The sequence below is a fragment of the Lepeophtheirus salmonis genome, chromosome 6, assembly GCF_016086655.4.
Source record: "Lepeophtheirus salmonis chromosome 6, UVic_Lsal_1.4, whole genome shotgun sequence".
NCBI classification, from domain to species: domain Eukaryota; kingdom Metazoa; phylum Arthropoda; class Copepoda; order Siphonostomatoida; family Caligidae; genus Lepeophtheirus; species Lepeophtheirus salmonis.
Genome location: NC_052136.2, coordinates 6,200,737 through 6,212,326, shown reverse-complemented (window position 1 = coordinate 6,212,326; position 11,590 = coordinate 6,200,737). Strand labels below are relative to the sequence as shown.

The 11,590-nt window shown below is 29.3% G+C and overlaps 1 protein-coding gene across 1 annotated transcript; it reads left to right on the top strand.

Annotated features, from left to right (window-relative positions):
- Window positions 1-8,628: 8,628 nt before the first annotated feature.
- LOC121120820 (protein KRI1 homolog) lies at window positions 8,629-11,064 on the top strand. The gene is given in 4 exon segments (XM_040715698.2): window positions 8,629-8,984; window positions 9,063-9,112; window positions 9,114-9,345; window positions 9,347-11,064. Coding segments are annotated over 4 exon segments (2,139 nt in total). The 5' UTR covers window positions 8,629-8,741; the 3' UTR covers window positions 10,961-11,064.
- The last annotated feature ends 526 nt before the right edge of the window (window positions 11,065-11,590 follow it).

Below are 11,590 nucleotides of genomic sequence, written 5' to 3'. Positions count from 1 at the left end.
ACAAAAATCATTTGTATAACAATGCACAACTTTCCCCGATACTCCGATTTCAAAATTCAAAAGGTGGATCAAGCCCCCTCAAAAAGACTCACCCTAATGTACATATTTATACACATACAACAGCAGTCGAACATACAAAGGTAAGCGACACTTTGAATATTTAATGAATTAGAGAGAGATATATAAGGAGATATAAAATTTTATGGAAAGAAAATACAGTTAATATATAGACAAAGATATTATGTAGGTATACAAATCTTGGAAAACTACCTAGAAGTATAGTCTTTTCTTCTTTCAACATTGAAGTAGATTGTAGTACAATGCAGAATATCCACCAGGTTTATAACGCTATTATACCTACTTAGGGATGTGAATTATTGTCTAAATTACAGTGAGCTTAAAAACCACGCCCAGGAGGGTGTCTTAAGTTTAGCAAGTAGACGTGTAAAATAACCAAGCATGTTCCTAGGATATTTTTTTGAGACTCCATGGTAATTAAGGGGCTGTTTTTGGCCCAGATAAGAACTCTTTTCCCTTCTCTCTTTCTACATCCTTCTATCTGTCTCTTTTCTTCTACCTTCATTCTTTGTTTTCATTCCCTCGATACAGCCTAGCCATTACTAGGATTTTTTATAAATCTTGTACAATTTTGACATAAAGTGTGACTAAATAAAATGTCGTCACGAATGTAATAAGACATTGGCATAGAATTACTCTGATGTTGATAAAAAATTTTATTCTGATTCCAACAAGGCCTTACAATTATTATCCGGGAATAAATCCTCAAGGTTACTCTCTGCCTTTTATGAGCAAACACGAATATTCAATCAGGTTTTCGAATATAATTGAATCTATTTAGGAAAGGAAGTTAACTACTCAGGAATTAAATAATCATGACAACTGCTAAGGAAATAAAAATTTATTCTTCCGATTACCAAATCCTAAAAAAATTACACGCATGTAAATGTATATCAATTGCCTTTGATGGCACATTTATTCCATATTTTTAGTCAAAAAAGTACCAAAATAATGTTACCTAAATTTGTATCGTGGCACACTAGTGCACTGTAGAACATTGGGAAATTTGGAACATTCTTGGGAGAATTAAAGTCTTGTATAAAGTAATATTTATTCACATAATTAAATAATTATTTTTTTGCAAAAAAATGTCTTAATAATTTATTTTCAATCATAGAAATACGTCAATTACAAAGAATGATTCTTTTTTTTTTAAGTCATCTAATTTATGGACTTTTATAAAAAAAGGTCCTTCAATTTAAGCAAAAAATCTGAGAGACAATGTTTTTATTGGGTAAGTAAGGGGGTTAAGAACAACTGCTGTAGACTCTTTCATTTCCAGGTTCATATTATTTCCCACCAGCATAAATACTTTTTCTGCTGGACACAGTCAAATAACTGACTTTGACAAAGTTTAAATGCTCTTAGGGTCTACACATTTATAGTGTACGGGATAAAGTACAATTTTCGACCTCCCCCTGTTTATGTTTGTCCAAAACTTAAAACCCACTTCGGACTGGAAGTCCTTCATTTTTAGATCTCCCCCAGTATGTATTTGTAAATAAAATATATTGGTCATCTTGAAGACCACTGATCAGGAGCGTCCTCGGGATTATATTGGGAGGGGAGGCTTTTTTTTTTTTTTAAATTAAAGTTTTTATTTGGAAAATAAATCTTTATAAAAAATAATTTAAACCCTTTTTTCTCATAAAAAAATTTCTACCAACCGAAATAAATTTATAGTATGAAACAAAAACTGATATACTTCATATACAAAAGGTTTTGTTGATCAGTGAAACAATCCTAAATCCTAAGGTTGTAACCCTTCTCCCTTCCATTAACTGGACGTCATACCTGTATTTTTGGAGTAATATTGGCTATTTTAAAAGGGGTCTTTGGGTCAAAATTTGGCTTTTGTGAAGCATCTTGTATCGTTTTTAAATACCATACTATGATTCAAACATTCTACATAATTTTTATATATTTTGATACTTGTTTTATCAATAAAAATATTGTGAAACTTTTTTTTAATAATTACTTAAGGAGTCAAAGATGTGCTAAATGATTTCAGGGTTTCCTTATTTGATCGCAAATGTTCATTCAATAACTATCACTTCAAATATGGTTACATTTTGCTAAATTACTTTTTATATAAATACAATATAATCAAACAAAATGTAACAAAGAATAATAAACAGCTGTTCAATTGGAAAAAGAACACGTTTCATGGGAAATCCTGGCTACAAAATGCACGTAGTAGAATATTATCACACCCCATTAAATTTCACGGGATCATAATGATTATATGGGGATACAGTATGGATTACGAGAGAGTGAATAACTACTCGTATATCAAAACTGTCCCAGACTATGCTTTCTTTTTTATGATGAATTGATTAATAAACATTATTAGTATCAATCTTGTAACTAGACCTATATCCAGAGTTGTTTTTTCGTTGAGATGGGTCAAGGGTAAATGCAGGGTTTAGTTTCAAACTTTGAGTTTACAAAAAATAAGTTTCAAATTTGTAAAAAATAAACTTTGAATTCTTTTAAATTTTGGCAAATGAAAGAAGTAGATCATTTATGAAAAATCTACTCTATTTATTAAAAATAAACTGCAAGGCACAGGGAAAATGGCTAGAGTGTCCCCTCTAAGACCGGTTCTGCTAATATTCAAGGAGTGGCTGGGGCCGCGAAAGGAGTTTGCTTTGGGGTTGAATAGCTTTTTAGTTTTGATATATTTATTTTTTAATGACATCAAATTTGAAATTACGTCTTTCTTTTATTTGAAAAGACTATTTATTTAAAATTTATACATTTTTTTGTACCCCGGAATAGTTACAGGTTATGTTTATACTAAGAATTCTGTTTGGGTGAGAGAGATGGCTCCTTATTACTCTTGTATTTACGGCACTGATTAGTATTGCCATTTCATTTATTTCTACAATATATTATACACCATTGTACAAGTTACAAGAAACTGAATGGGTATCTCATGATGATAAAGATAGTTTTGAGAGGAGTTAAGAGAGCAAGGTAATTTTTAACTCAATCATTCAAGAAAGGGGCACAGAAGGTTTATTTATTATGTATGCAAGTACAAGGGCTCTTGCGGACTCCGGTCGGGAGTTCCTACACAAACAATCATACACTTAATATTCATTTTAAATGATCGTTTTTAGATGATTCAAATGACCCACAGATCCTGAAGTTATATTCTGATGAACAACTATCCTGCATCCCTTCCTCCTCAAGGAGTCCTAACAATTATACTATAACTATATAGTTACCCACCCATCATGATCTGAACATCCCCTCTAATTACGAAAAAGGGTTAATTTATATTGAGGGATAAGATTATTGAATCATTATGTATGTACAGCAGAATCTGATCATTAGTAGAGACACAACATGACACATCTTTCCATGTATACTGTACAGATAATAATTAAATAAGGGAACATAAAATGATATCCAGTATGTGTAATTAACTCTCTTAAAGTCAATAATTACTCATTCTCTTGAACCCTCTAATCATATGTATGTATGTATTGTATATATGTAATGTAAAAAACAAGAAGAAATAAAAATAAAATAAAAGGCTATCAAGCTTCCATGACCGAACGACCGACCGCCTGTTCACTCCTTGTGACAATATTTTAAGAGAAAGAGAGACAGAGAGAGAGAGAGAGAGATAGGGTAAGAAAGAGAGAGAAACGCGTGGATGGTCGTAATGGTTCTTCTATTCTACGCACATTTCTTTCTCTCTCTCTTTTTTTTCCTCTCTTCTTCTCCAATAGTTCCGTCCCCCTTTCTAAAGAATTGGTGCTAGTGGTGGAGCTATTGTTCTATTCTTATTACCGTATAAGAAAAAGTTTTTTCTTAATTTAAATAACCGTACAACCATTAAGATTTACGTATCTTAATTACTACACGGGTTTTTTTTATGCGGAATGTAAATGTTGTTGGATTCAGTAGGACATATATTCAGCCATATTGCCTCAGGGACATAAATGTCATGTGCAAGTTAGGACTTTGTACAAATAATAGAACCCATTTTAAATATCAAGCACCTAAAGATCGATATAAATCATTTCATTTTGATCAATTAATGTTTACATGTTTAATGAATATTGATAATACATGCTGCTGAATAATCAAGCAATGTTTAGTTGTTAAATTGTATAGTTTTGCTCAAAGTACTTGATTTTTTTATGTATACATAATTAATTAACATTAGAAAAGTCAAAGATTACTCTATTAATTTATTTATTTTTATTAATTACATCATAATGGAAACACGTCTTTTTATAAATAAAAAAAAACAACTTCATATCATCAGTTTATTTGATTGCAACTTGAAGAATACAACTTGAATAAAAGTGGTGATATTAGAATTTAATCAAGTATTTAGTACAGTGATTCCCAACTTTTTCATCCCTCAATATCCCTATAGTATTTTTATATGTTGCTGTATATAAAATATGTTAAACCTTATGTTTTATGAGTAGGGTAGAAAAAAGTAAGATAATTGCATAAAATATATTATCTTTGCAAATTTAATTATTAATTTATTGGACAAATTATCTAAATAAAAATGTATAAAGATCTGATATATAATAAAGCCAGACTTTTCTAGATTTTTGATCGACGGTTAAGATTCAAATCCTTTTATTTGACATTCAAATAGACGACTGTAGTTCACTGTTTTCTTTCATCTTCATGAAAAAAAAGCTTTTATTCTTATAAAATTTGATTTTTATAGATCCTCTAGATGGCAGTCATCACCAATGCTGACTTCACACATTAAAAACACTGTTAGGATTGAAAATATACCTTCTTCTAAATCCAACTCCTTATTTTAAACAACCTGAATCTTCTTTTTTTTTTTTTTTTGTTTTGTAGAAAATCCTTTTCTTTTTATTTTATTTTCAGACAACATCTCCTGAATTATTAATGAACAGATTTTAGATTTTATTTTACCTTTTATTTTCTACCTTAGATAATATGTATTAATGGACCTGAACCCAGTAAATCTTTACAATATTATAAGAATTGTATATAATTTGAAATGGTTTTTCAGTGTTTTTTTAAACGTGTCTAATGGATTAAGGTGATTATTTAACACAAATATAAACTTGAACAATTGTCCAATATATTTTTTTTTACATATTTTTATGGAGTTCAATTTTGAGTCGTCCTTCGATTTCTTTTGAGATCATTTCAAGTCCATAATTATAATATAGGGGGTATCCATAGTTTTAAAGTTTTCTTGGGTTATGGATGAAATATCTTTCGAACCCATGTTAAATTGCAAGATGCAACTCCTAAAATATGAACTCTATTCCCTAGATGAATCCCAAGTCTCTAGTACTAGTCCCCATCCCTATCAACTCCTTCCAGAGGCGTTCACAGAGAGTGGCTCTATTTGCTGGACCCCCTCCCCCCCAAAAAAAAAAAAAAAAATATTTCTAACTAGAAAATTTAATATTTCAAATTTAAATAAATTTTTCAAATTTATTTCCAAGAAAATTAATTTTCTCTGAATAGCAATGATTGTTTGAAAAAAAAATTCAAAAAATTTGATATTTGCAATTTTTTTTCAAAAAATTTTATATCTTAAAGTTAATTTTTCAGCTTTTTTTTCCAAAAACTTAATAGTTGAGATTCAATATTTGAAATTTTTTTCCAAAACTTTTTATATTTAAATTTTTAAAATTTCTTTCTACAAAATTTGGTATTGTAATTTATATAAATTTTTAAAATTTAATTTTTTCTGAATAGCTGGGGATTTTTGAATTTATTTTCGAAAAAAAAAAATAATATTTAATTTTTTTTTCCAAAAAAATTTGATTTTGGATTTTTTTCAAAAAAAATTGCAAAAATTGCCCAACCCCAAAAAATATACATATATAATTCTGCGGACGCCCCTGCCTTCGTTGAGATACTGATGAGTTTTTGCTACTTTAAGTAATGCCATTTGCGACGAATCCGAAGGATTATTTATATAAATCCTTTGTTGATAGAAATATACAATAATTAGTCGAAGGATACAAATCTAATAATATAGACTCAATTTTAAGAGAGATATCTATCTTGTCTTTGTGTTGACATACCACAAATGAATTATAGTACTACACGTCATATAGATAAAAATGTAGAATATAACATTGAATTTGAAGAACAAATGGTCGCATACAACTGTTTGACATTCTATTCAAACTATGTTCCTGATTATCGATTCATACTCCATTGTATAGTCATTAATTATTAATTTCTCTTTCTAGATGCTTTATAATCAGACATTTAATAGTACACTTTACGCAGAATAACTGTGTAAGTAATTGTTGGTTCATCTAAATCAACATATGTGGTGTTTCAACATCAATGCAATCTTGATCAAAAAGTTAAGAAAAAGAAATAACTACTATTTTCTATTTCACTTCAATTATTCGTACAGCCCAATATTCCTTAGACATATTTGAGTAAATAATATATGCTATGTGTTCAAATTTGTGGGATGTGTTAAGTACCTAAGAATTTCATCTATAGTTTAGAACCTTCTGTGGAATATATATTTTTTTTTTTGGGGGAGGGGGTTTGGGGAGAAGTGGCTTTGTTTTTTCGATTTTTTTTTTAAAATAATACAAAAATTCAAAAATCCATAACTACTTACAAAAAATAATTTTTTTTTAGAAAAAAAATTTCAACATTAAATTTCAAATATTGAATTTTTTTTCTATAAAATTTCATTTTCTATAAATAATTATGGATTTTTGAATTTTTGTTTAGAAATATAATATTTCAAATTTAAATTTTGAAATTTTTTGATAAAAAAATGCAAATATTCTATTTTTTGAAGAAAAAAATCAAAAATTCATAACTTTTCACAAAAAATGAATTTTTTGGAAAAAAATTCCAACGTTAAATTTGAATAAGTAAATTTCTTGAAAAAGATTCCACATTTATATAGCTATTTACAGAAAATGAAACTTTAAAAAAAATTTGAAAATTAAAATTTTTGGAAAAAAAAATCAAATATTAAATATTTGGCTCCGCTTAATTTGCGGGGGGCTACAACCCCTCCAGCCCACCCATGCAGACACTCCTGTTTATTATATTTAAGAACTTTTTCAAATATGGCCTTTCAAATAATCTCATTAGTGTTAATAAGTGTGTCAATACAAAATCAATCTTGAACAAAAATTTATGATAAGAAGAAATTTCCAATTGAATGTTTACTTTCTAATTATAAATGAGCCATTATTTAAGTTACTTTTTCCGGCAATTATGTTTTTATATTATAATTTGTGGGTTAAGTTAAGATATCCAGGAATATTAACTATAGTCTGGAGTATTCATTTCATATATGAAACTATGTTTAATTCCGATATGGCCTTTCGAATAAAGTCTTATATATATATATCATTGATAATTTTTACTATCTTTAAGTTCAATTTTCAGAGTTTCCAAATAACTTTAGGTAATTGGATTCAAAATAAAAATATAATCTATGTTCACTTTTGAGAAAAATCATCTCAGATTCATTTTGTATTGACGGGCCACATATTAATGACTGTGGATCTAAATTTACATTCTATGAACATTCATCCTCATGGCTTCAATACTATGATAAATTTATTTGATATGTTTTTATTTTGAGGTATAATTGAAGGCTACCATATTACAACGATAAAAAATTCTGTGTATTTTAAATAGTTGGTCCTTTGTCTCATAGTATAATATAATTACTTTTACCTAGTCATGAATAAATAAATATACAGAAGATATATTAGGTATGTATTAATCAATTTAATAAATATCTTACATATATTCGAATAATTTAATTTTCTTATCCCGAGAAGGTGAAATTAAACTTTTTCTTTTTTTAATATGAGAAAAAGTAAAATAATTTGTTTTCTTTACTTTTCGTTATAATTAATGGAGATCATAATATTATTTTAAATTCTAGAGCTAATACAGTAGTGCGAAGACAGCGTTTAAGTTATTGACGTAGGTTTTGAGATTATTTTTTTTGAAAAGTTGCGTATTTTATTATATCATTTTGCAATGACCATATCTATATATATATATATAAGCTATATCCACAGAGGGACACCCCTAATTCATTGGTGCAGCCATGATTCTGACTTGGATTTTTATTTAGGGCTAAGCGAAGTTTTTTCCTTACTATTAAAAGGTTTCGATGATTGAAGTTCAACTGTCCGCTTTCGTTATCCAAATTTTGAGATAGAAAGGGAAAATATGACGTGTGGCCTTACGGCAAACTTGTAAACCATACTCTAGAAACATTTATATTTTACATTGAGAAAAATAATTTCAAAAAATTATCTTTTCCAGACAAAGATCATTAAAAAAAATCAATGGTTTTTTTTGAAATATTAGAGTTGTGTCATTTTATAAAATTAACATTACTTTACCAAAACGTGGGAAAAGGGAAGTTCTTAACTACAAAAGGTTGCGTTATTTATTTAGTGTAGCTCCAGATATATAAACCTAGTAGCTTTACATATCTTGTAAAAAATAACAAATAACAGAAGAAAAACAAAATAAAATGACGCAAAGTTCGGAACAGTGACGTCATCTTTAAATAATATAAAATAAATAAACACGTGAAAATTATTTATGAAATAGATTTTCTCATAATTAAAATTATCAACAATTGATCAACAGTTCATATTCGATATCAGCCATTAGGAATGAGTGTTACTAAAAAAACAAAGTTGGAGTTATCGGATAGTAGTGGGGAGGAGACTGATATAAAGGTCAATTCATCCTATGCTGAATCCTACAACCGATTTAGGGAAAAAGAACTTTTACAAACACTCAAGGATCGATATAAAGGTGTAGATCAAGATGAATCCAGTTCCTCATCATCCTCTGAGGAAGAAGACTATCCTGAATTCGACAATGCATTTTTCAAAACTCTTAGTCTGTTGAAGGTATTAAATAGGATTATTAATTAATATAGTAATTATTCAATAGGATTAATAGTGTCTTTATTTTGACTGATATAAAAGGAGAAAAATTCGAAAATTTACGATGGACAAACGGATTTTTTCCCACGAATGAAGTCAAAGCCCAAACCGAAATCCAAGAGCGAAAAAGCTGACACTAAGAGATTTAGAACGTAATGTCATGACAAAGAATGAGGGAAAATTCGAAGAGATTCCCAATGTATCAGAAAAAGGATATTATGAAGAATTGGATGAGATCAAAGAAAGTTTTAAGGGAATTGATGATGATATGGAAGAAGAAGATAATGATGATGAAGATCTTCTTCAAGCAAAAACAAAAACCGATCATGAAGTAAAAAAAAGAAGAAGATGAGTATAAGACCTGGTTGATGGATCAAAAAAACGAAAAAGAGTCCCCTTCAAACGCACAAGAATTAAAAGGTCTTAAAGAATTTTGGAGTCGTCGGGATTTAGACTCTAACGAAAAATTTCTTCGGGATTATATATTGAAGGAGAAGTATAAGGATCAAGGCGGGGATGAGGATAGCGAAGAAGAAGAGGTGGAAGAAGATATTGATGATCGTATCCATGACTCGGATGATAATTTAAGCGAGGATGAAAAAACTGTAGAAAAAATGGAAGAATTTGAAACAAAATTTAATTTCCGATTTGAGGAACCGGATCCAGATTTTATAAAAAGATATCCAAGAACCATAGAGGACTCTATGCGTAAAAAAGACGAATCCCGTAAGCGGAAACGAGAAGCAACAAAATTAAAAAAAGAAATGGAAAAAACCAAAAAACTAGAGGAGCTGAAGCAGTTAAAATCCTTGAAAAGAGCAGAGATTTTAGAAAAAATTAAGAAAATTCAAAATGTTGCAGGCACTGAGGACGTCAATTTTGAAGAGGAAGACTTGGAAGAGGATTTTGATCCTGAGTCTTATGATAAGAGAATGAAGGAGATATTCAAGAATTATGACGATAATGTTGTCGATGAGGAAAAACCAGTTTTTCCTGATATTGGGGATTCGGATATAGAAAATGACTTGGAAGTAGAAAATTGGGATGATTGGAAGCCGTCTCAGGAACACGACGTTCAGAATAATGACGAAGAAGGAGACTCAATGACTGTCAATGAAGAAAAGGATGATAAATATACTTTTCAAAAAGAAGTTTTGAGTACGTTGGGGAGACGAAAAGGAAAAAGGAAATCGAAATTTGCGGAAATAATAGAAAAGAAAAAACCTATTTTTGATTCTAAAATGAACAAAACCTTTGAAAACTATCTTAATGAATACTACAAACTTGATTGTGAAGATATAATTGGGGATCTTCCTTGTCGATTTAAATACAGGAATGTGCAAAAAAATGCATTTGGTCTTGAAGTTGAAGAAATTTTAAGTGCTCCTGATCGAGAATTGAATGCATGGTGCTCACTCAAGAAAACATGTCAATATAGAGATGAAAGGGACGAAAAGGCAGATGTGGTCAGCTATGAAAATAAACGAGGTAATATTCAATTGAAGGAAAAAATTTTGCCTTCCCTATTTGTATCCAACTCGGAAGAAAATCTGGAGGCAGAAAGGATGAAAAAATCTCAAAAGTCCAAAAGAAATCGGAAGAATTTATCTAAAGAAAAGAATGAGGTAGATATGGAAAAGAAGACCACTGATTCTCAAGAGGAATCTAATACTGATGTGAAACAAAATAAATCTACAGTTATACAAAATAATTCTATAGCCACTACCTCTAGTAAAGCTCAGGGATTGAATACAGAAACGAGTAAAAATAATCGTAAACGAAAGAGGAACAAAAATTTCACAAAGCAGGCTACGTCTGGCGCTAAAAATATTAACATTAATGCGGAAATTCAAATGTCAGATCAACGTTTGGAAGCCTATGGCCTTGCACCTGGAAAGTTTAAGCGAAAAATTCGCCAAAAGAAATTTAACAAGGATTAAATTTATATTTTTATATTTCAATTATTGCTTAGAAAAATATTTTATGCATACATATTTATGAATTAAAAAAATGATTACCAGTTTCTGGTAGATCTGAAACGTTACCATTAAATGATTATTATGATAAGGGTCGACTTTAGGGGGAGGGAGTCACTGGGGTTTTAACATAACCTATATCCCGCGCTGGATAACATTTTCTAAATAGTTTAAATATATATACTCGTACACTAAGAATATATTTTTATTAAAATACTATCAGATTAGTTCCGGCAAATTTTTGACAAAAGAGCTCAAACCAACGACCAAACTCCATTGAAAAACGATAACGATTTGATAATGGAACCTTATGGATTTCTTGTAGTCGATAAAAATAGAACTGATGTTACCCAAATCATACGAATTATATATGTTGAAATCTGAAATAAGTGCTTATACAATTTAAAATATGAAACCAAATGTTATATCTTCAAGAAATTAATTAAATACGATCTATAACATTTCATAAAATGGAAGTAGACTATAGTTTTTCCTACTCCAAATAATTTAGCAGACTTCATGGTAAAATTACATTCGTGGATTAAAAGCTTTATTATTATATTTTTCAACAGAATTCATCGAATCACATGGTGG